General features: G+C 46.7%; 1 protein-coding gene across 1 annotated transcript in view; it reads right to left on the bottom strand.

Moving 5' to 3' along the window:
- The window catches only part of ANKMY2 (ankyrin repeat and MYND domain containing 2), a 208612-nt gene that overhangs the window by 77329 nt on the left and 104905 nt on the right, over positions 1 to 26378 (bottom strand). Inside the window, 2 exon segments of the mRNA XM_085630799.1 lie at positions 23154 to 23289; positions 24430 to 24644. Coding sequence (XP_085486925.1) covers positions 23154 to 23289; positions 24430 to 24644 — 351 coding nt within the window.

Raw genomic sequence — 26378 nt, 5'->3', positions numbered from 1 at the left:
TTCCATGTTGAGTGTGCTCTTCTGGCTAGTAAGAGTGGTATGGGTCAACAGACTCATCTGCGACAATGCAGTCTAATAACATCTGACAACTTTGCAGTGGTGCACATTTCCCATCTTTGATATACCAAGACCGTAGTTTATAACTGCTATGCTGCATCTATTAAAGGCTGAGCAAGCATGCTCATTTAATTACAAGGATCCGTAGATCCGGAAGTAGGATAATGGTATGTAAAAATGAGTGAAGGGCGCGCACTCACCATTCAGTAGATCCACTACTACTCTCTGTAGAGCTGAACTTCTGAACTTGAGCTGAATGAAAGGGGGCAAGGGCATAACACAGTCTGACTGCAAGCACAGGCAAATGTACATAATTAGTATACAGATTTTCATGCCACAAGCAGTGGCATGTTAACCACCATGTTTATAATTTTTGCCCGGAGGCAGACACACTCAAAGGATGCCTAGCACTCAATTCATCTTGGGGACAAGGTGACAATTGCTGGTAGCTCTCGACACACCCGCACATGAACGCTTCATCAGACTGTTAAAAAGAAAAAACAAGGCAGCACATATTTTCCAACTATATACTTAGGATCTGGATAGCATCCTGTATCCATTATGGGCCGCCTCAATGGTTCTTCAATTTCGTAAAGAGTTGAAGAAATTCCTCTTTAGAAAACACACTTCTATGCTTTATGCTTGCCTTTGACCCTTTACGGCCTTTTAAGCTAGGTTTGTATTATACAAATACTACATGCATGTACCAAACTGTTTCACGTCCTTTATGAAAATCTGAACAGTTTGTAAAAGTAGAATCATTTAGATCCTGTGTTGAATATCTCATCTACTGTGCATTATTTAAACAATTTTCAGCATTTATATTGAAACAATGGACATTTTACTGGGTGCTAAGGGTGTGATATAGCCATTCACCAGTATGCAAACTGCTATTATTTTTACCTCACAACTGCTTTAAAAAAACACGAATCTGCGCATTCCAGCGCAACCTAGAAGTAGTCATTCCCATTAATACCACACCCTAACAAAACACAACTTCAGCATTGTGGCAGAAAAAACTCAAACATACAGAAATTACTATAAAAGCAAAATCTTCTAGGCATCACACCAAGTCTAGCACCGATAAACAGAAATCTCAACATGTATTTCCATGTCGCACCATTAAAATAACATCAACTCAGAAAAATAAAACAAATGGTACTTCAAGACGGTGTTTGCCAAAGTATCCACACTGATGATCTCCTACATGGTTGAAGTTTATGCAGTATTAGCAGGCCTTCACTAGACAATTTCAGCTCTGCCAAGAGGTATAAATGCACGTAGCACCAAAACTGGTACAAGTAGCCAAGGTATTTGACCATTTCAAACCAATGCTAGTAAAACCGTGCTGGTTCCCAATGGAAGTGAGAATTACCTTCAAACTTGTGCTATCAACGAGGTATTCTCTGGTCTGACCTCCAAACCTTGCAAACATTTATCCCAAATACAACCCAACTTTCGGGAGGACCCAAAAAGCCCGTCTGTTTCAAATAAAGATGTCTGCCAAAACAAGTTAGAGCCTTCTCTCTCATTACAAGTCACTTGTTTCCCCACTACACGCAAGCCTTCCCATAAGTTTACTATAAACGACCATGAATTTGATGCCACGTTGTAGAATGCCAAACATAATTATTTAATAATGTATAATAATTTCCAGAGAATACAACACAACTGTGACTGGACTGACTCTTTCCATGCACTGGGACTTACCTGACAGCTATGCCATCTCCAGAAACGTTAATGTTGTGGGGCAAGTGCCTTGAGAGAATGACTCGAGGAAGTGACAGTTCCATCAATCTGTACAGTGTGTTGTGTAACACCATAATAATTTTGCTAACAAAAGTCAAAGAGTTTGGAATTTCATTAAGTTGTTGAACAAAACACGTCGGCTTTTCAAAACTGCATTAATCACTGAGGTGTTTATTCCAGCCACTAGTTTCTCTAAGACAGACATGAAATGGCAGGAGGTGAAGCAAACGATAGGGTTTGTTTTAAAGGCAATATTTTATTAGTTACAACAATACAAACCGGTACCATGTCACAGAGGAGGTTTATGTTTCACATTAGAATCAAATTAACATCGCATTGATGAGCTACCCGGGATACATTTTCACATGCCCTTCGTAATACCATCCCACTCCTTCCCCCTCATATTATTCCTCCCTGACCATAAACATAAGATTCCTATGCCTCATCAGAGGCCGACGACCCTTCATCATGGGACGCGGAGGTAGAATATACCCCATCTAGATCAATGACCCTATCCAGAAGTACCACCCACACATTAATGTCCTCGTGTGCCCTCTCATCGCGCCTGCATCTCCTCAGACTGACCGCCCCAGCCATAACCCATTCCACCACTTCTGCTACCCACCTTTCCTTACCCGGTCCAACCTAAGCCATGCATGTAATCGCAAAACGTATCTTGGCCAATAACAGGAGCAAGTGAAGGAACTTAAACGTCATTTTCTGGCCCTTTGGTCTATGGATGTCTCCCAACAAGCAGCCAACAGGGTCCATATTAACAGGGATCTACACTGCAGACCTCAAACGAACACATTCCCCCAGTAGTCATACACCTTAGGACATGGCCATGCAGAGTACAGGAAGGAGGCGGCCAGGCTGTGACATGAATCAAACCTACTAGGATCTATTCTATGCATCAACACTGGTCTGAAATATGTAAGATGAGTGAAGTGGAAGTGAAGGAGTTTGAAAGGTGCATTACTAGACACAGTCTTCACCAGTGCACATATCTGTTGACAATAGGCCTCCTCGAGTGGAACCCCCATATCCTCCTTCCAGGCCCCCACGTTGGGAACAGATCCCGCTTACGGTCCACCTTCAGTGTCTTATAAAGGGATAAGAAGTATAAGCTCCTACCCAATTCTAGAAGGCATCTAAAAGTGATTGAGGTAGCTGGGCCATAGGAAATGAGGGCCATATGTCCCGCACAATAGCCACAATATTCGCATGCAGCAGAAATTGGCCTGGCTCGATATGGAATTTTCCAGTGCCGCCTCATAGTCTACAAACTCATAATTAGGAAACAGCTCTCCCCCAGAACCTCACAACCACCTGCCCTTCAGGCGGTTAGGTCCACAGAAGTCTCTAGTAGTGTAAAGACCAGGAGAGCCCAGAAAGCCAAATCCTGAGCGTAATGGCGTAATAAAAGTTTAAGGCCTCCCCCCTGCAATGTACACAAAGGGGTCCCGCTCTGGATTTTATCCTGAGCGCTCAGGCCTGAGTACTGTTCTGAGGGGGCCCCCTGCAGCTGCCCCCCCCCCGCACCCCAGGGGATGCGGGGGCCTGTGTTACGCCCCTGCCTGAGCAAACGGGTCTCAGCCCCAACACTTAACAGTACGTTTGCATTATGATGCTGTATGTCTGTCGAAGTATGAGATATACTTCACATCCCTGCTCCCCACCAGTAAGAGCTAAGGTAGGGAGTACAGCCCCCTCAAATCCCCAACAGCGACCTCTCCCTGGGGTCCTCCTCGAATAACCAGAGCGTCGAGATTTGTATTTGGGCAGCTAAGTAGTATTGTTCTTGATTAGGTACCGCCACACCTTCCTTCTCCAACAGTAACTACTTGTAGACCCCAACCATTCTGCTCTGCCCATCGCCCCACTGGGATCAGTGACGTCAGGAGGGAGGGCAACTTACAAAAAACAGGCCCGGGAAAGCACATCAAAGGAATGCTGGATAACGTAGAGGTAACGAGGAAGAAACACCACCTTCGCAACAGACATACAACCCATGAGAGATAGTGGGAGGGAAGTCCATATTCCCATTGTGGATCGTAGGCCCTCAAAGACTCTCTCTATGTTGCATTGTTTATGCCTTTGTGGGGTATGTACTTCACAGGTATCGGAAGGAGTCCACCTCCCATCAAAGGGGCACCAGCAGTAAATTCCCTCCTCCCAAACCACAGGCAGCCAGAGACCCTAGCAGAAACACGAGGGACTTACCATAATTAAAGTGGAAGCCTGATATCTCCCAAAAGCAGTTAAGTACAACCGCAGGATGAGTAGAGGCCGCTGAGGAGATATGGGGTAATAAAAAAAGAGTCTTGTTTGCATATATGGACAACAAGTGGGTGACACACCCATCAATGAGTGCACTCTTCAGAACTGAATTATTGTCAACATCCACTCCTCTAACAGTGAGGAGCTCATCTTTTCTTTGTTAGCAAAGGAGAGACACCGGATAGCTGCCCACTGCCCTTGCGAGAACTTCAAAACTTTACAGGCCCTCTTTAAAGCAGTGATCCATTTCTGGAGGTCATCCCCGTTCAGGTAAGGAGGGACTATCCTGCCCAGGTTCCTAGTATCCAAAGAGTTTTCCTTGACTCTAGGGACACTAGGGCTGCCACCATGGGAATCTAATCCCAGATTCGTTTTTTGGACTTCCAGGCCCTCCTTGTTAGTGGCCAACTGATCTCGCCTGAGCTTGAATCTAACTCTCTCAAGTTTGATTAGGTGGTATTCCGTCTCCAAGGAGTCCTTTCTCTGACTAGAGATTGAGGTCCTTACGGAACATCCTGAAGCATTGGAGTCAGCAGCGGGAGACCTAGATCTCCTCTGTCTGCTCTGAACCCTCCTAGGAGGAATAAAGGGGGACCTATTTCTAGGGACACCCTCTGTGCCATCTGCACTATCCCCTGGATCAGAGTTCTTCCAGGTGGAGACCGCGGACTGTTCTTGATCATGCTCAGAATTAGGGAAACTAGGGGTTACCCCTCCTGCCCCATCTTCTGGAGCATCCCCATCCCCTTGTTCCTGATCCCCTGATCTGTCAGGGTTCTGGAGATTATCTGGGATAAGCAGCTCTAATAGATGCTTAGTGGTTGGATTGCTACCGGTCTTTAACTTCCTAGAAGTACACAGGGTCCTTAGTTCCTGGAACTTAAGGCCACTGTATCTAGAAGACTGGGGTACACTAGTATCCCAAAATAAAGACATGGTTACTAGGTGTAATGTGGCGCACCTACCTAACCTAGTGTAAACTAAACTTCCCAAGATTGGAGAAAGGGTTGTGCTAAACCCTTAACACCCAATCTACAAGTTCAGTAGAACTTACTTAGTCTATCTAAATACTATATGTGCCTAATGCAAGTGATTATTTTTCAATTAATCCAAGCCTATATTAGCTCGTAAAACAATGCAGGCTTGAATCCCACTGCTGCCACCAATGTGATAGGCTGGCTTAGTATATGGTGCCTACTTATGTAAGTGTAGCACCTTGCACTAATCCAGACAACCCTTATGGTGATTTTAATTGTCTTAGACAACCTTAGAAGGCTCTCTAAGTGGTAGCTGTGGAGAGCAGGCTTCAGGCTTAGTCCAAAAGGAGTGTAAAGCAGCTTGTTTTACAAGTACTTAATTTTATGATATAGGTTAAGTGAAAAAGAATCGCACAGTGTAGTTATAAAAATAGGTATTTCATTACAAACACTCACATACACAATGGTACTATCTCCTAACCGGAGATAGGAAACACAACACACAATACTTAGGTAATAGAGCACGTAAATAGCACAAATTAACAGTGGTCTCCAGGGGGAGTCCAAACCATAAATTAAAATAGTGGAATGTGAACCACGACTCAAATCAAGAAGGGACCCAAAAGACACACAAGTGTTGGGGACCCAAGGAACCACCAAAGGTGAGTACCCTGGAACCCACAGAGGCCGTATGCAGAGTGGAAACACAACTGTGTGATCAACACAAGTCAATGAGTAAGACGCGGTTGCAGTTTTAAAGAAAAATGACCCTTCCCAGTGGACCCTGAAGTAACCCAGTGGAAGATGTAAGGTTGGAGAGTCACCCCATCCGTGGATACCCCAGGAACTAGGATACTTACTCCATGGAAGCCGGGTGCATAGGTGTCAAGTGATGTTGGAAACCGCCGTAGACCACAATGGAGGACCTCAGGAAAGATGCCGCTGGAGAAGACGACGAAGGAGCCCGGTGGAACCCGAAGGTGGATTCAAGATGAGCGGTACCTGCAAAAAGAGGGGACAGAGTCTATAGCAATCACTAGAAGAGCTCCACAGAGTGTGGAGGGGGGGAACGGGAGGCACGGGGTGCTAGGAGCTAGCGGCCTCCATTAATACTATTGACCACAAGAAGCTGCTCCTAGAGTGATGTGACCTAACTACAGTTGTGAATTGGTTGTGAGTGTGGACATCTCACAAAAAGTGACGGACTGGCCTCACACACCACCTGGTGTCATGCTTCATCATCGGCCAGTCCTCGCCCTCCAAAACCTTCGTTTGATGGAGGGCGGGCATACACCTGGAGACAGGGATGCACTTCTAAACTAAAGAGTGGGGGCCCATGGGGTAGAACGTGAAGTTAAAAATCATTATAGTTACCAAGATATTTTTAATGTGATCAGTAACTATATGATGCTAAAAACAAAGTAGCGGCAGGTGGGGTATTTAGGTGTCCCCTAGCCGTCTAGTGTAAGGTCGACATGTTTCTGCCTTCTTGGCCCGAGCGGGTCCAGGGCATTCATCAGGACCTAGAGTTACAAAGAGAGGGCTCCGTTCTTACCAACTGGTAGCAAGAGAATACCACTGTGCGGGTGTGGCGTAGGCCACACTCCACTACCTAGATGGCTTCCAACTGTCAAGCTTATAGGAAAGATCAAACAAACAAATATATATATATACAACTGTAGAAGAAAGGTCAAAAGTGAAAACATGAATAACATTAATGTCAAGACATACACATGCGTAAATACCTTAACCCCTTCGGTGCTCATGACGGAACGGTTCCGTCATGAGCCACGGTTGAGCTGTGCTCATGACGGAACCGTTCCGTCATGACCACGCCCGCGCAAGAAACCGTCAGCACAGCGGCGGAATTTGCGCAGCATGGAAGGGGTTAACCCCTTGCATGCCCGCCCCTTTCCCCGCCCAGTCCCGCGCCTTCCATTAGCGGGCGGAGTTCATGACGAGCTGGACTCGTCATGGGCACAGCGCCACCGCAGCCCATGACGAGTCCAGCTCGTCATGGGCACTGAAGGGGTTAAGGTTAGTGACTAATCACGTGACATGTGCCACTCTACGTGAGTACACAAACATGTTGAGAGTAAAAAGTGCTCTCATGAGGCTTACCCTAGTTAGACAAACTACTTGCCACATGGGGGGAAGGGAGGAGACACTTCTGTTCAGTCTAAAGGGAGAGAAGAAGAATGTGATAGTCAACGAACTGAAGGTATCAAGAACGTGGACCCTTGCAAGCCTGCAATCAGGATGGAACCACAATCATTCCACAATAAAACCGGCGAACGGGTTTTAAAACAACGCGAAACCACCATTCATACTCTTACTGTCTGAGGCAGAGTGTCCCGTATTCAGCCTAAGGTGTTGCTCCTCGTCCGCCCGAACATGGGAGTGAGACCGCAAGGGCGGGTTTAAATAGCGTGCTTAATGATAAAATTGGAATCAGCCTGGGGTGATTACGGCTGTGCGGCAGTTCCTGGTGCGGTGCATCCGGAGTCCGGAGCTATCGTGGCGGCGTTGCATGCAGTGCAGTGCCTGGTTGTGCAATGGCCGATGGAGCGGGCCTATCAGAGCGTCCAGGCTGAGTCCTGTGCCCAAATAAGGAAAGCGAGTCAGGGAACCCGCCCAAGGGAGGCGGTCCCGTGTGGGCGTGCGCGTCTAGAGTTGTCAAGGGAACGCGGGCACGCATTCGGCGTACAAGCTAAGTACTGGGCCCAGCAAGGGGGGGGAGGAGCCGCCCAGGGTGGAGGTCACGTGTGGGCATGCGCGTCCTAGGTTGTTAGGGGAACGTGCCGGTGGAAAATAACAACACGTGCTATGGTGCCCCGGAGGGTGTTGTGGAAGTTCAGAGTCACGTGTGCGCGCCCCGGGTTGTAAGGGGTACGTAAAGGGGGATATTAAAACCGCATACTGCTGAGACCCTGGAGGAGGGTGCGAGGGCTTGCATGCAACGTCCGTGGGGTGCGTTGACTAAGAGAGTTCGTGAGGGGGTGTGACGGTTGCTGACGGCAACAGTGAAGGTCAACAACATGCCCTCTATATCACTCTGGGCTGGAATGGCTTGTATCCCAGGGCAAAAGGAGAATCAGGCCGCTCATGGAGGGGCCAAGGGGTCACAAAAATCTACGTGGAGTGCAATGTACTGCCGGGACACCCCTGTAACTGGGATCATGTACTGGAGATCCCTGAGGTGATTATTTCAAGACCCAAAGGGTAGGCAGGTTGCGCAACAGGAGGTGTTCGATGTATTAGGGCAAATGGCACAGGGCAGGAGGGCTGTCCAGGTGTTCATTGTCGGTGGAAGGGTCATCTATGTAGATGGAGCCATGGGATATCGTCGTTAAGTCCCTTTTCGTGGGACCGCAGGCGGAACACCCAACGTTGTTCTCTGATATGAAGAGCTCTGGAGAGGTCAGCCCTGCTTTTATTCATGACTTCAAGGACTGTCCATCGAAGATCAGTGTCTTTGTGGTGTTGCTCTAAGAAATGGCGTGTGAGCTTAGTGTTTGTTTTTTTGCATCTTATGGTGCTGCAATGTTCGTTGATGCGTACCCTGACCTTTCTGGTTGTCATGCCAACGTACTGGAGTTGGCAGGGGCATGTTAATAGGTAAACCACATTCTCAGTGTTACAATTGCTAAACTTGCGGAGTTGCCATGGTCTATCTGTGCCAATGTCGACTTCTTTGGTGTTAGAAGTGAGTTTGCAGGAAACGCACCCACCGCACGTGAAGTGTCCCACCACTCGTGGTTGATCCCAAAGCCTCTGTTGTTCCGTACCCTCTGTATTTGGCATAGTGGCGTGAACAAGTTGATCTCGCAGATTTTTGTTCCGTTTGAAAGCAAAAAGTGGGGGATCCCACTGCTTTCCCGCGCGGTTTAGAATATTCCATCTTTTCTTGATTATTTTTTGTACGGCATTAGAGGCAGGGGTAAATGTTGTAACACATACTGTTCTTTTGGTGTTCTCCTTTGTTATGTCCTCCAAAAGTGCTTCCTTTGGGTTGTTCCTTGCTCGTTTCCTAGCCTTGCGTATCATTTTTTTGGGGTAGTGGCGAGCAGCAAGTTTTTCTTCAAGGTGGGATGCTTGTTCCTCAAAGGTTGAGGTATCAGAACAGTTCCTCCTTACTCGAAGGAACTGTCCAACTGGGAGGTTCTGTCGCAGGGCCTTGGGGTGGTAGCTCTCGTACAATAGAAGGCTATTCCTATCGGTGGGCTTGTTGTGCACCTTTGTTGAGAACCCATCGTTGTCCATAGTGATGTCTAGATCGAGGAAGATAGCGTGGTTCTTGCTGATTGTGTGGGTGAATCTAAGGTGTACATCTTTGGTGTTAACCCACTGGACGAAACTCATCGCTTCTTCCTCTGATCCATTCCATATTATCAGCACATCATCTATGTAGCGCTTCCAAAGTTTGAGATTCTGTAGAAATGGATTGTGTGGGTTGTATATGAAGTCGTCCTCAAACTGTTGTACGTACAGACAAGCCATACTAGGGGCAAAAGTGCTCCCCATTGAAGTGCCAGAGATCTGGTGGTAGATGACTCTCTCGAATTCAAAAAAGTTCTCCATTAATGCGAGTTCCGCACATTCCATCACGAACTGCTGTGGGGTTAAAAAGTCCCACTCTCTATTCAGGATGATGTTTTCCACCACTTCCAATGTACGCCTCTGTGGTATGCTCGTGTATAGAGCTTCTATATCCATGGTTATTAGCCAATCGTTGGTCGTGTCCACCGTGAGGTCTCTGAGGAGACATAGGACGTCCTTCGTATCCCTGAGGTAGGACGTAGATTTTTGAACGATAGGGCGAAGGAACCAGTCACAGAATTGTGACAGTGGTTCTAATGCAGACCCTATCCCGGACACTATTGGTCTCCCAGGAGGAGGCGTCCGGTTTTTGTGGATTTTCGGGAGTGTGTAAAATTTAGGCATTCTTGGTTCTTCATTCACGAGGAAGTCTGCCTCTTGTTTGGTTATCCAGTCATTGCCGAGTGCTTCTGTGACCATGATCTTGATCTTGGTCATCAAAGGACCAGTAGGGTCAGTCCTGTGTACGGTGTAGCTGTTTGAGTCAGAGAGAAGTCTCAAGCATTCCTCTCTGTACATATCACTGTCCATGATCACAATGGCGCCCCCTTTGTCAGCTGGTTTTATGGTTAGGTCTTTATTACTGCTCAATTTCGCAAGGGCCGTGCGCTTCTTTCCCGTAAGGTTGTCAAACCCACGAGTGTTCTGGAAGTCAATCTTCTCAATATCTTTTAGTACGGCCTGTTCGAAAGCAAGTATGTTGCACGAAATGTTCTGATTCAGCGCGGGAAAGCAGTGGGATCCCCCACTTTTTGCTTTCAAACGGAACAAAAATCTGCGAGATCAACTTGTTCACGCCACTATGCCAAATACAGAGGGTACGGAACAACAGAGGCTTTGGGATCAACCACGAGTGGTGGGACACTTCACGTGCGGTGGGTGCGTTTCCTGCAAACTCACTTCTAACACCAAAGAAGTCGACATTGGCACAGATAGACCATGGCAACTCCGCAAGTTTAGCAATTGTAACACTGAGAATGTGGTTTACCTATTAACATGCCCCTGCCAACTCCAGTACGTTGGCATGACAACCAGAAAGGTCAGGGTACGCATCAACGAACATTGCAGCACCATAAGATGCAAAAAAACAAACACTAAGCTCACACGCCATTTCTTAGAGCAACACCACAAAGACACTGATCTTCGATGGACAGTCCTTGAAGTCATGAATAAAAGCAGGGCTGACCTCTCCAGAGCTCTTCATATCAGAGAACAACGTTGGGTGTTCCGCCTGCGGTCCCACGAAAAGGGACTTAACGACGATATCCCATGGCTCCATCTACATAGATGACCCTTCCACCGACAATGAACACCTGGACAGCCCTCCTGCCCTGTGCCATTTGCCCTAATACATCGAACACCTTCTGTTGCGCAACCTGCCTACCCTTTGGGTCTTGAAATAATCACCTCAGGGATCTCCAGTACATGATCCCAGTTACAGGGGTGTCCCGGCAGTACATTGCACTCCACGTAGATTTTTGTGACCCCTTGGCCCCTCCATGAGCGGCCTGATTCTCCTTTTGCCCTGGGATACAAGCCATTCCAGCCCAGAGTGATATAGAGGGCATGTTGTTGACCTTCACTGTTGCCGTCAGCAACCGTCACACCCCCTCACGAACTCTCTTAGTCAACGCACCCCACGGACGTTGCATGCAAGCCCTCGCACCCTCCTCCAGGGTCTCAGCAGTATGCGGTTTTAATATCCCCCTTTACGTACCCCTTACAACCCGGGGCGCGCACACGTGACTCTGAACTTCCACAACACCCTCCGGGGCACCATAGCACGTGTTGTTATTTTCCACCGGCACGTTCCCCTAACAACCTAGGACGCGCATGCCCACACGTGACCTCCACCCTGGGCGGCTCCTCCCCCCCTTGCTGGGCCCAGTACTTAGCTTGTACGCCGAATGCGTGCCCGCGTTCCCTTGACAACTCTAGACGCGCACGCCCACACGGGACCGCCTCCCTTGGGCGGGTTCCCTGACTCGCTTTCCTTATTTGGGCACAGGACTCAGCCTGGACGCTCTGATAGGCCCGCTCCATCGGCCATTGCACAACCAGGCACTGCACTGCATGCAACGCCGCCACGATAGCTCCGGACTCCGGATGCACCGCACCAGGAACTGCCGCACAGCCGTAATCACCCCAGGCTGATTCCAATTTTATCATTAAGCACGCTATTTAAACCCGCCCTTGCGGTCTCACTCCCATGTTCGGGCGGACGAGGAGCAACACCTTAGGCTGAATACGGGACACTCTGCCTCAGACAGTAAGAGTATGAATGGTGGTTTCGCGTTGTTTTAAAACCCGTTTGCCGGTTTTATTGTGGAATGATTGTGGTTCCATCCTGATTGCAGGCTTGCAAGGGTCCACGTTCTTGATACCTTCAGTTCGTTGACTATCACATTCTTCTTCTCTCCCTTTAGACTGAACAGAAGTGTCTCCTCCCTTCCCCCCATGTGGCAAGTAGTTTGTCTAACTAGGGTAAGCCTCATGAGAGCACTTTTTACTCTCAACATGTTTGTGTACTCACGTAGAGTGGCACATGTCACGTGATTAGTCACTCACCTTAAGGTATTTACGCATGTGTATGTCTTGACATTAATGTTATTTATGTTTTCACTTTTGACCTTTCTTCTACAGTTGTATATATATATATATTTGTTTGTTTGATCTTTCCTATAGGCTTGACAGTTGGAAGCCATCTAGGTAGTGGAGTGTGGCCTACGCCACACCCGCACAGTGGTATTCTCTTGCTACCAGTTGGTAAGAACGGAGCCCTCTCTTTGTAACTCTAGGTCCTGATGAATGCCCTGGACCCGCTCGGGCCAAGAAGGCAGAAACATGTCGACCTTACACTAGACGGCTAGGGGACACCTAAATACCCCACCTGCCGCTACTTTGTTTTTAGCATCATATAGTTACTGATCACATTAAAAATATCTTGGTAACTATAATGATTTTTAACTTCACGTTCTACCCCATGGGCCCCCACTCTTTAGTTTAGAAGTGCATCCCTGTCTCCAGGTGTATGCCCGCCCTCCATCAAACGAAGGTTTTGGAGGGCGAGGACTGGCCGATGATGAAGCATGACACCAGGTGGTGTGTGAGGCCAGTCCGTCACTTTTTGTGAGATGTCCACACTCACAACCAATTCACAACTGTAGTTAGGTCACATCACTCTAGGAGCAGCTTCTTGTGGTCAATAGGGACAGAGTCTATGCCACTCAGGAGTGACCACCGAAACCTGAGATGCAGGAACTGTTCACGGTGCCCTTGAAGTTGCAGCTGTGCGGACCAGGCAACGCTGTGGAAGACCAGGGGCCGGAGCCGTTTACGAGCTGACCGACGTCAGATGTCAAAGCCCATGGGGTCAGTGTCCGGCTGGGGCACCAACAAACCTTGGCAGCAGCAAACAACGTAGACGACAAACAAGGTACATTGTCAGGACCAGCGAAGTCAGAGCAGCAATGTCCAAGTGACTCACCAAGACCAGTGAAGTCAGAGCAGGCCCTGAGCAAGCAGGGGAGCCCACTGAAGCCAAAGAAGACCGTCAAGAGGACCCACGGGCCGAAGGCACAGGAGTAGCAAGAGGACCTCAAGCAGCTCACCAATGAAGAAGGCCCACAGTGCAGAGGAAGCGGTGAGGGCAAAGATCTTGGCTGCAGGAGTTGCTTGAGGTTGGAGCTTCTTGGAGCCCGAAGATCTCTGGAGGAGAGTCAACAAGACTTGGCAACAGGAAGGAGACAAGGTGCACATGGGTTCTGTTCCAGCGGTTCCGACGAGGGATGCTGGCCTCAAACTAGGTATGAAGACAGTGCAGGCCTCAAGGGAAATGCCGAACAACCACCTCTGTTGCAGAGCCTTTTGGAGTCCGTGGGATCCCAGGATCTGCAGACTGGTCAGCTGCGTTGCGGTACCGTCAGATGCATGGGTGCGACTCCTACACTCCAAGGGAGATTCCTTCGGGTGTCTTGGATGTTCACAGACCTGGTGAAGAACCTGTATAGAGCACGGGCACAGACGTTGCAAAAGACCAGCAGAACGACAAGACCAGGAGCAGCAGGCATCTTCCCCGTGCAGTCTCGGTTCACAATGCGAAGTCCAGAGTGGCCAGACGGTCGAAGTTGCAGTGGTATGTAATCTGAATCCTGTCCCACGACGAGTCTAGGAACCCACCCACAGGTAGGCCCTAAAGTACCCTTAGGAAAGGGTTGGGACTATTCAGGGGTCCCTCCCAGAGGAGGGGCTGGACAGTGGGGAGGATACTCCCATGTCCTTTGTCCAATTTCACGCCAGAGCGGGAGCCAACGTCACCCTGAACTGGAGTATGCAAGGAGGGCACCGAATGTGTCTTTCAAGCAGTCTCAGTGGCGCTGGCAAGCACCCCCACCCTGCCCCAATACATTAAACTCTGTCTGGGAGGTGATCACACCTCCCAGACAGAATACCTATTGTTCTGCCTTCCCCTGCTCGAGCTTGGCTCTGCAGCAGGGGAGCAGATACTTGTCTCTGGCTGGCAGCAGCCCTACCTTGCTGTCCGGTTCTGGAAGACTGGTACCGGGAGCACCAAGGGCCTCCCAGAGGAGCTTAATAGTGCATGGAATCATACCTCCCACACTGTTTACCGTGTGGGAGGTGTGATTCCAACATGTTTGATACCGAACATAACATGGTTTGCTCCAGCCAGTTTAGAGATGGTCATCGCGTAATGATGCATGGCCACTCTATAGGTCGTAATGGCTGATGCACTTAAAACCCGGGAAAATGGACTCCGAAGGTTGTAGGGGTGTCCTGCTCATGCAGGAGCACCCTCACACTTAGGACCCAGCACCCTGCCTTTAGGATTGAAAGGCCTGCCTTAGGGGTGACTTATATGTTTTAAGTGTAGTGACCACAGGTATAGGGAAGCTTATATCTGTCATAAGTGGTGCTAGCACCAGCTTCACAGGCTGCAATGGCAGGCCTGGAGTCACAATTTGAGTCATCTCTCAGGGGTGGCATAATACATGATTCAGCCAATGGGAGACCTCTGGTGTACCTATTCCCAGGGTACCTTAGTACCATATACTAGGGACTTACCAGGGTACACAAGTAGCCAGCGTGGAGTGGACCCAAGTACTCACCATGTCCAATTTGGGAAGAAGCACAGAAAATGGGGTTCTGATTAGCAGTATCCCAGTCAGACTAGTCAGGAAAACATAATGACACCAGCAAAAAGCGGGGGTGTCCATGAAAGCAGATCCTACAATGAAGAAATACTGTAACTCAAACTGGGAGGAAATGGAACAACTAATATCGTCCAAAGATGTAAAAAACTATTTGGCAACTGGTGCACTCTGGAATGGGAAAAGGTCTGCTTAAGGTTTAGTATTTAGTATCACAATCAGCATGGATAGAACATGTCGAAAACACTTATGTGACTGGGTATATAGAGTCCTCACAAAATCTTTATATAGCAGATAAAAAGCTTCTGACAAAAGGGGGCAGATCTTGTCCGGCCTGAAGATAACTCCCTTTTAGGCAAGCCCCTGAGGCCGCTACATATCCTGCACAATCCTGGTGATGCTCTCTGCATGGGGATATGAAAACAAATGTGGTATGCCCTGCTGCTAGCCATACCACAGTGAAAATTGCTTGCCTGATTGCCCCCGGAGAGTGAGCTGTGGCAAATTGCACCGTAGGAGCTGCCGTGGCAGCCGTGCGGCTCGTCTGATGCCTACTGCAAGCGGAGTCGAGGGAGCCAAAAGCTGTGCTGGCTGTCAGCTGATTGGAGGTGACAGCGCTCGGAGCTGCTTATCCCTGCGGCGGGATGTGGTGCTGCCGCCTCGCTAAATGCCAGAGTGGCATGTGGAGCAATTGCACTCGGCCCTCCATGACTGAAGCAGCGCATGAAGTCTACCCCGAGGATTTTGGATGGCCTGCAGCGCTGCCACTTTGAGTGCCGGTGTGGGAAGAAAGCGGCCTAGGCCCGAGGAGCACCTACGCAGAGCCAGTAAGTCGGCTGTGCACTGGGCGCCGAGCGGGCCATTCGGGGACCAAGAGGACCATCTGGGGGTGGCCTTAGTAATCATCAAGCCAACCAAGCGTGAGGTTCCGGGCACGGCTGACTGCCTTGCTTCCCCATCCAAGGCTCCGGCGGGGGCATAAGAACTGTGGACCGGTCTCTCTGGGGTGCTGATGGCCAGTGGAGATTGGCTGCCATAATGCAAGCGGAGGTACAGTTGTTGATGTGTCACAGAATAATTAGGCGTTTCCCCCATGACAGTGCGGAGAGCTCGAGGCAACTGGTGTTGACTGAAGACATCGGACTGTTCATGGGGCAACACATTGAAGAAACAGGACCAACTTCAGAAAGCGCCTCCCTGCTGTGGTGGGGTGTGGAGCTATTTTTTGTGGCCTGAAGATTTTGTGGTGGTGCCTTCCTAGTCATGAGCAAAACTGACAAATCTCAGTCTAAACTGCAATTCAACTTTCGGAAAACCCCTAAGAGACAAGACAAAGGCACTATGATGGCTGAAGGGTCGACAGGTGCAGTGCAGCCGGAGGTTGGCAGTGACATGCGGCTAATATTAATAGAGATGCAACACAGTCTCACCACAATTGATAGGAAGATTGACAACCTGTTAGTCCAAATGAATAAAATGACAGAGGGCTTAGACAAACATACCGAATGCCTCGAGATGGTGGAAAGATGGTTGACTGAGGTTGAGCAGGTGTCCGCCTCAGCGTCCCAGAAGAAACTGGACAAGGTGCTTGAAGTGCTGCAGGCTAAAGCAGAAGACCTTGAGGCAAGATCGTGGTGCAATAACTTATAGATTGTTGGTCTGGCTGAATCTACCAATACTGGCAACATGGAGAAATTTGCGGAGCAGCTTTTGATAGATACTATGGGGTGAGAGACTTTTTCTGAGCTGTTTGTGGTAGAGCTCGCTCAGTCGTTGGCCCCCAAGCTGTTGCCGGGAGTTCGGCCGTGTTCGGTAATAGAAAGACTACGAAATGACAAAGACAGTGATGCGTCGCTCCACAGGGTGCGTAAATTGAAGTACTGAAGCAAGGGGGTGCAGAGATTTCGATCTATCCAGACATCACATAGCAGGTTCAGAAGGCATGGAGGCAGTTCTTCACGGTCAAGCAGAAATTACAGGAACTCAGGGGGGGATTAGTAGAGCAACATCTGTTCCCATGTCTGCGCCACAATGCTTGGGTAGGTTTTGTGTTTCGAGGGAAGGCGGTGGGGTTGGGGAGGGATCTATTTTGCTGCACAGTTCTGCAGTGTGGGTGGTGGAGGGGGAAAGGTATGAACAACCACTGCGAGCACATAAGAGCAAAAATTATGCACCGAGTAAACTGTACTGTTCTTTATCATTTGCACAGTATGTTGCATGATGGTATCTGGAGAGGTGTGTGAGGAATCAACTGCAGCGAGGAGCCCATCCTCGATAAAGTTCCTTACTTGGAATGTCAGGGGGTTAAATGATTTTTGGAAAGTACGCAATGTTGTGGCTTATTTTCAGAGGCATTGCATCGCTATTCTACAGGAGACGCACCTGGTACTTGACTGTGTGTCCTTCGACCGGCAGTTTGTGCCCTTCATGAATCTCCTAACAGCTTCGGCTGTTAGATCTCTGGTGGCACAGATTCCCCCCAGGTGATGCAGGATTTATGCAATAATCCACAGTACATGATATTCTTATGTGCATCGAATGCTCCCTCTTGGCCAAGAGCTTTGCAGCACAGGTTAACATATGCAAGCATTTGCCACACACCTACTCCGATAACTCACCGGTTTTGTTGAAACTGACACTAGATGAGCATGGGCCCCCTGCATTTGCCTGGAGATTCCAGTCCAATTCCCTTCTGGATACAGTGTTATAGAAGAAAATCATGCAGGCCATAGACAAATCTTTCACTAACAATATTGGCTCAGTGGCTAGGTTTGAGACGGTCTGTGAAGCCTTTAAAGTCTACATCCTGGGGGCTGGGTGGGGTTGTCTAAGATCTACAAACACACTGGCATGCTGAGGTCACTCAGAGGTAGGCTGACAAGGTTGGAGTCCGAGATAGCAACACTAGAGTGCACGCATAGTGAGACAGGCAAGAGAAGTGTATTGGGGGAGATGAAGAGCTAGAGGAGTACCACGAGGTGGCACATAGTGAAACCGCACATCTGAGTAAATAAGCACCTGAAAGGATCTATGGGGAAGGTGAGCAACCAACTGCAATGCTTGCAGCGCTCTTACGACCGCTGTGGGAAGATGCCACGATTTTAGCCATCAAGGCTGAGATGGGGAAAAATTACACACCGGAGCAGGTGGTGAGACCCTACTGGCATTACTACGCGAACATATACACAACATGCATCCAACATTAAGAACAGGCCATGGCAAACTACCTAGCACACAGAGCAATGAAGTGGCTGGCTGCTGAGCATAGAGAGCATCTCATGGTCCCACTATGCCCTTCTTAGATATTGTCAGTGCTTAAAGACAGGCCGGGTGGGAAACACCAGGTACAGACGGCTGAAAAGTGGCCTTTTTACAAAAGTACCAGGTGAAACTAGTGCCCATCTTGTCACACTTTTTGAAGAAAAGGTCAATAGGGCCTGTAGGCCTTCTACAATGCAAGAGGCTCTAATTGTTACTCTAATGAAATTAGTCATGGGCGCCGACCATTGTACGCCCGAAGGTTCTTGGCAACAGCCTTGCACCTCTCATCCCCGGCATAGACGGACCTGAGCAAGCCGAGTTCATGCTGGGTCGATCACAGATATGCTAATCTAGAATCTTTTTTGGGGCTATTTACAGAATTGACCCAGATGTGTGGACTACTGCAGTATTTCTAGACGCTGAAAAAGCACTTGATTCTGAGTGGGAGTTCATGATGGAGGTGTTGAGGCGGATAGGTATAGGAGTAGTCTTCCTGCAGCTTATAAGGGTTCTATATACTAGTCCAACTGCGCGGATTAGGGTTAATGGCATAATATCGAACATGGTCGACATCACGAGGTGCATCGGAGTGGGTTGCCCATTATCACCTTTGTTTTATACTCTGGTGGCTGAGCCTTTTGCTTGCGCACTGCGCTAGTACCATGCACACCAGGGGATCAGCTTCCCCCATTACAACCTGATTCTATCTGCATATGCCGCTAATACATTCTGGCCCCTGTCCTTTATTACGTTGTATTGTTTGGCAGGCATTCAGGATTACATAATAATTGGTACAAATCCTTAATATCCCCACTCTTGGCTGTTACATCGCCTGTGCAGACGGAGTATCCCTTGAAGTGGACAATGGATCAGTGTGGTACCTGGGTATGTAGGTCCACACTGATCCAACGGTAGTACTCCTAGATAATTATGGTAAAGCTTTCAATCTGACGTAGATGGTGATGCTGCCCCGGTTCCTGTTCCTCTTCATGACTATTCTGATACTGCTCCCAAGAACCTTTTTCAGCACTCTGAAGACACTGAGGGTGTGCCTAACCTGGGCAGGCAAGCAGCTGCGCTTCAGTAGGGCTATGTTAACTCTTCCCTATGACAAAGGGGGGCATAAAGGCCCCTGATCTGAAAGCCTACTATTGAGCTGCACAATGTAGGTTTGCCCATTATTGGCGGAATGACCAGTGTGACCTACTGCATCTGTGGCTGGAAAAAGACAAAGCCTGCCCTCACCAGCTCCCTAAGAAACTGCTAGATAGGCCTGTACGGCATTAGAACACTTTTGATTTGATGAACACTACAGCATATTCTTGGAAGAGACTGGCCAAACTCCAGCCAGGGCCACTCCTGTATTCACTGCTGGTGCCACTACACTGGCATATGTGGTTTCCACTGGGTCAAGAGAAGGGGGCGGAGAAGATATTGCATGGTCAGCTCTTGTGGTGCATTGGTGAAGTCTTTCAGAATGGGACACTGCACAGCTGGGAACAGGTACGTGCACTGAATGGCACTCACACGGCGCTGGAAATGTTTCAGTATTATAGGGTACGGCACACAATGCGGGAACAGCTGGAGAAGGAACTGAGGGAGACCCCTGAGCTGCCAGCACTGACATACTTTTTGCATGATGTAATGCCCAGCACCTCATCATAAAACTCTACACCTGCTCGCAGAGTGCACGGCAGTCAGGAGTTACTAAGGCGAGGTAACATAACATGTGTATTTGTAAAGCGCACATTCACCCCAATTGGGGTATCTTAGAGCTGAATAACAGATGTTTATTGTATATGTAGATTGGCAAGAAGAGCTAGGGGTGGTCATAAGTGACATGGAATGGACATACTGCTGGTCAGTCATTAAGACGGTATCCCTGAATAGCCGGAATAGGTTGATACACTTTAAATACCTTGATAGGGTATATTATACCCCTGCACGCCTGTTCCGCTATGGTTTGCGAGACAGAACGGGATGCTATAGATGCAGTGCTGCAGAGGTGGAGTTCGCCCACGTGACGTGGTTCTGCCTGGGAATTTGGTGCTACTGGTTTGCAATATTGCGAGAGTTAAGAGATAACGAGGGAGCAGATTGTACCATCTCCCCTCACAGAATAGCTAGGAGGTTGGCAAAGCGACCAGTCCCAACGGTAAAGGAGTGACATGTCGACATAAGGTTTTGGAATACTCAGTGCGAGGAAAACAACGGATTAGGTCCGGTTAGAACCAGAAAGCAAGACTTTTGGAGAGGCCGTACCAGGCATACCTGGCTAGAAATGAGAATGATGTGGTTGGGAATTCTGAAGGGCGGGGGAGATGTTACAGTGAACAGTGCAGACTTACAGCAGTGTGTTAGATGACTGTGTCGACCGCCAAGAGTGGTTGGTGTTTCACTGAATGGATGTGAGCGGGCAGTGGGAGAAGGATGGCAAATGAATAAGAGCCACATTCTAGGTCTGTCGAGAGACGCGCCTCAGACAATCCTTACTGTGGACCGTGCTGTAGAAGGGTTCGGAGGTAGAACATGCAATACCGCGCTGCCGACTCCCTGGGTTCCATGTATCGTGGTATAATTTGTACAGTTTGAAGTCATGTAATTGCTTTTCTTATTGTGCTCTGTATATGATTGAACAATCAAGAGAGCACTGAAGTTTGCCTGGTGGTAGCAAAATTGAAAATAAAGTGTTAAAAAAAAGAAGCTTCTGGCAAAAACTGTGAATTCCATAAAGAAAGTCATAAAAGGACTCTCTCTCTAATGACAGCAGCTGGTCCAGACAATCTCCGAGCGACAACGATACATGTAAACATCAGCTGGTGGAGTAACGGTTTTTTAAGGCTTTTTGTGAGCAATAACCCTAACTCGAGTGATACCTGACAGTTGGAACGGTGCAATCAAAACAATACAGAACAAAAGAGTCATCCTCAGTTCCCAAAAATTATAGATTGATTAGTTTGATGGAAGTGGTGGTGAAAGATAATGTAAAATTTGTTCTGAGAGAGTTGAAGGAACAGGAATCTCCTAATCCCGACTGAGCAGAGATGTTCAATGAAGGGAATTGCATAATGGAACATTGCTTTAGTCTATGGTCAACTGCGACTAAGTTAATGGATGGCAAGGGGAAATTTACTGCTTTAGGGTAGCAATTGACCTAGTAAACTCAGAGATTCTAATGAATACCCTAGAAAAGCGTGGAATTTCAAGAGGGTTGTTATGGATTCTGAAAGTACTCCACTTAGGGAAATGGGCTAGACTGGAACTGAAAAAAGGTGGCAGTCATTTGAAGATGATTAAAATAAGAAATGGTTTGCAAAACGTTTCTCTGCTGGCCCGGATACTATTTGAACTTAATCTAAGAGATGTACTTGAGGTCTTATCAGGTGACTAGGTAGTTTTCCTTAAGGATGGAAGGCCAACATGTAACCGGTTTACTTTACGTGGATGATCTTGTAATTATGGATTGGACCCAGGTAGGTCTCCAGGAAATTTTACATTTTAATATTTACAGTAGTACAGGAATGATGTTAGTGGTAAATGTGGATAGAACTAATACATTCGTGTTCGGGTAGCAGAAGAAGGTTTTTAAGTGGTATGTAGGTACGACAAAGATTGATGAAGTGGACATGTATAGATACCGCGGTATGCTCTTTTCCGCCAACCTATGTTGGAAAACGAACTTTGAGATGGTAAAAGCGAATGCCCTCCAGATGTTAAAGGGGCTATGCAAATTCAGGCGAAAGCACCAGGGGGGTTGGCGGGGTGTGGAAATCAGATATTAGACCGGTTCTAACTACACTTAAGGCATTGGTCCAATTTTATAGGCGTCTGAAACTTTAAGGTTTGAGACAGGGTGACATCAGGCTTTAACCTTTCTGAGAGAGCCACTATGAAATACTGGAATGAACTTTTAGGTTCAGAGGAGGACAAGGTGACATCGTATTGCAGAGAAGAGATTGTGAAAAGATATTTAAAATGGTCCATGAGGCCAAGAAGAGAAGTCCTAAATGTTGAACATTTTTTTCAGTGACTCTCAAAAAGTGAGGTGTGTTCAATAATGGATACAAACTCAAGAGTTAGGGATCTTAGGTACACTTCAACCAATTACTAAACTACCAATTTGCAAGATGCTTGGTGTAATCACACTACATTTATATACCTAGTTTCTTTGAACAACTATTAAATGAGACAGGATTTTTTTAGATATAGGATTGGCCTTAACCCTTTGTATTCCTTCAAAGAGCTGGCAATACTCTTATTTGAGAATGTGGGTGTGTGTGTGGGGGCGGGGTGCAGATGAAATGTACAAATTCCCATATCATATTGAATTGTTAGAATTTTAAATAGAATATGGGGTGTTTAATTGCTGGGATGCTCTGAAATTTTTATTCAATATGCAGTTTCTCGATGTGATGTGTGCAACTGGGTGTTTTCTATTGTCAATTAAGCATAAAACTCTCAGATCAATGTTACTGAGGGGAATGACATGGCAGAATTGGGAGGGTTTTCGTTTGACAAAGAAGAGAGGTCTCAGGAGTTTTTGATGATTGGATTGTAAATGACAACTCTTGTTTTATTCTTCTTAACTGAGCATATTTTGTTATGTTTAACAGACCACAGTCTAAATGAACTTATCTAAAATGTGTGTGGGAATTTGTTTTACCAAACACGTTAACTTTTACGTAAGAAGTTTCCCACAAAAATGTTTTAGGTGGTAAATTCTCCCACTAAAATGAGGTTCGCAAGACAAAGGGAGGGAGGGACTTGTTTGCCAGGTGTGGAATATTTAAAACTTCAAATTAAGCAAAGGAAAGCCTCCGCAGTTTTAGAGGCTTAGCGTTACAACTGGCCATTAAGCCCACAAGTTAGATGTAGGTATATGCTGTACATTGTAATTCTTACATTATTTTTGCACATATACTTCCTCTACTTATCCTCTGTCTCAACTCTCTACACCCTCAAACCAGAATGCTTTGGTGCAACTAGCACTACAAATAAAGAAAACCAGCCTAAAAAATGTAACTTGCACGTTAAAACACCACAGAGAAAATTCAACCCTTACCATTTCTACTGGAGAAATACTTCTTACAAGCTGCTGGAGTAGTGTAGCTTCACAATAGGGGAACTTGCGAATGCACTCTCTAATAAACTTTTCTTGATAAATGGGAAAACCATCAGTCTCTCTGCCACGAAGCAGGCTATATATAAAGCAAAGCATATAATTATTCAAACTGTAACCCTTAAATTCCGTAGGTCAAGAATACACATTAAAAATAGACTAGAATATGCTAAGCACTATGTTTAAACATACCTAAATTATGGTAATGCAAACATAATATTGCTATAACATTTTCAAAACAAATGCAAATGGAAAATTAGCCATGGTGACAGAAAGCTACAGTCCTAAGTAACAGAAAATTAGACAGTGTGAAGAAATAAAATTCACAAGGTAAACTCTAGAAAGCTACTGAATTGTGCGGGTACAATGCATATTAATTTTGATGCCATTTCGATTTTTACACAAGGCTGAATAAAATATTTAATTCCATAAGGCATCCCACCACAAAAACAATATACAAGAATACAAGTGTAGTTCTCCCTGTTTACAGGCAACTCCTTTGAAGGTCATACATTCCACAAGTTGTCAACATTCTTGCAATTTCTTCTTCCTCTCATCTGTATTTCGCCCCATTCTCTCCTACCACACTTATAACTTCTTTCCAACTTTCTGTTTACACTCTTCAATTCCTCCAACTCTCTTCACACCATCTTTCCTTTCTTCTACTCCTTCATTTCCATATACCTATCGTTTCACACTTTCTCCATGCAACATAAATACCTTCCTTCCCAATGCATGCACTCCTCAACCTCCACCACTCCAGTCTTTGCCTCTTCCACTCACATTGCCTCCTTTACCCCTTGCACAAATATACTCAGTTGCTAGCAAAAATCAATCCTGCTGCCCTGGTAAATCCTTCAACACATTGCCGATTCAAACAAAGCTAAAGAGCCATACATTGCACAAGACAAACTGGCTGAAAGCCAGTTTATGTTTAAAGATAAACCCCAGGTGTGTGTGGCTTCTCCATGAAACCATATAGAAGAGTGGGGTTTTGACTAGGAAGCATGCTAGTGGGCATTTCATGACTTTGACAAAGCAATTTAAGAGTTTTCCTGTAGTGAAAATTGCTTCTTTCACCACAAGGCACCTGGAAGAGATATAGTTTCACTTTAGCTTGAAAAACATTGAAGCTCCAAGAAGAGATGATTTTTAAACACCCCGTATCACAACCTAATATTACCACTCTCTTGAATGATTAAATATTTTAAGTTCTTACCTTTTGATAAAGTCATCAAGTTTATTTTCGTGATCTTTTAAAAACCCAATACACTTTTGGAAGATGCAACTGATATAATGCATTTTCATAGCTAAGACTTCATTCATGTCTCTTTGTTTCATGCACTTTTCACAAATTAAGTCCAACACCCTGGAGCTTTTTTGCAGAGCTTCTTCATCTGCCAAGAGAGGATTCTTCTTAACTAGTGTGACAATCTGCAAATGGTATAAATAAATCATTTAGCAAATATGTTTAAATGACAGCAGACACTACTGTGTAAATACTTAATGAGAACCCTCATGGTTGAAAACATCTATTATTCTTGTAGGTTGGTTAAAAAATGGTTCATGGTAATGCACAATAATGAAACCATAATATAAACATGTAGTCATAAACAGCAAAACTATTATACATGAACATCGCTAAAGAAAGGGAATGAAATGTGGGCCAATCAGTAGTTTAGGGCCGGATTCAGATCTCGGCAGACAGGTTACTCCGTCACTACGGTGACGGATATCCCAGCAGTAGAAATAGAAGGCAAATGCTACTTACCAGTATCCATCTGTTCTTGGCATGTAGAGCTGCAGATCTACACACTGTGCATAGATCGCCATCTGGTGTTGGGCTCGGATGTTTGCAGTTGTTTTTCCTTTTGGAAAGTCTTTGGAAGTCACGAGGTATGTGACTCCTCCTTTGGATCGTATTGCGCATGGGATTGTTTTTTGCCAGCAGGGAAATGATGGAGCGTAGTAATAAGCAGTGAAGATGCACATGGGTGCTGTATCTAAATAAGATAAACTGGAACAGATAAAGGTAGCCGGGGAGGCGGGTGGCGTGTGTAGATCTGCAGCTCTACATGCCAAGAACAGATGCATACTGGTAAGTAGCATTTGCCGTTCGAGGCATATGAGCTGCAGATTCCACAATGTGCATAGATTATTTAGCAGTACTCGCTCCTAGCGACGACCACCAGTATCTGTTGCAGTGGTTTGAAACAATGTTTTGAGTACAGCCTGGCCCACACTAGCTTGTTGCTTACTTTGCACATCTACACAATAGTGTTTAGTGAAAGTGTGCGGTGTAGACCATATAGCTGCTCTGCAGATATCATCTAAGGGAATGTTTCCTAAAAATGCCATGGAAGCCCCTATCTTACGTGTAGAGTGGGCTTTAGGGGGAACAGTGAGCATACGTTTGGCTTTGTGGTAGCAAATCTGTATGCATTTGACAATCCATCTAGCTATCCCAGATTTGGAGATGGGGTTGCCTTTGTGTGGTGGTGAGAAACAGTTGTTTGGTCTTACAAAAGGGTTGTGTTCTCTCGATGTAGTAGAGTAAGGCTCGTTTGACATCTAGTGTGTGGAGAGCTCTTTCTGCAATGGTCTGTGGCTGCGAGAAGAATACGGGCAGTTCCACAAATTGGTTTGGATGAAAGGGATAAATGACTTAGGGAGGACCTTTGGATTAGTGGGGAGAACAACTTTGTTATGGTGCATTTGCAGAAAGGGTTTTTGAATGGTGAGTGCTTGTATCTCACTGACCCTTCTGAGGGAAGTAATGGCTGCAACAAAAACAGTTTTCCATGTTAGGAATTGAAGTTCACATTTGTGTAGAGGTTCAAATGGAGGCCCCATTAGTCTCGTGAGAATGATGTTTAGGTTCCACACAGGTGAGAGTAGCACTCTGGGGGGAATTATTCTTTTGAGGCCATGAAGGCTTTTATGGCAGGTACTCTAAAGAGTGATAGGTGTTGTCTGTTTTGTAGATAGGCTGCTATGTCCACAAGGTGCAGTCTAATAGACGTGTAGGCTAGGTTGCATCTTTGTAGGTGTAGTAAATAGCCTATGATGTGTTGAATGGACATATCTAGGGGATTGAAGTTATTGTTGTGACAATAGACCACAAAACGTTTCCACTTGGCTGCGTAGCAAGCTCTAGAGGTAGGTAGT

Source organism: Triturus cristatus, chromosome 10 (assembly GCF_964204655.1).
Source record: "Triturus cristatus chromosome 10, aTriCri1.1, whole genome shotgun sequence".
Taxonomy (NCBI): domain Eukaryota; kingdom Metazoa; phylum Chordata; class Amphibia; order Caudata; family Salamandridae; genus Triturus; species Triturus cristatus.
Note: the sequence above shows the minus strand (reverse complement) of the source record. Positions and strands in the feature narration are given on the sequence as shown.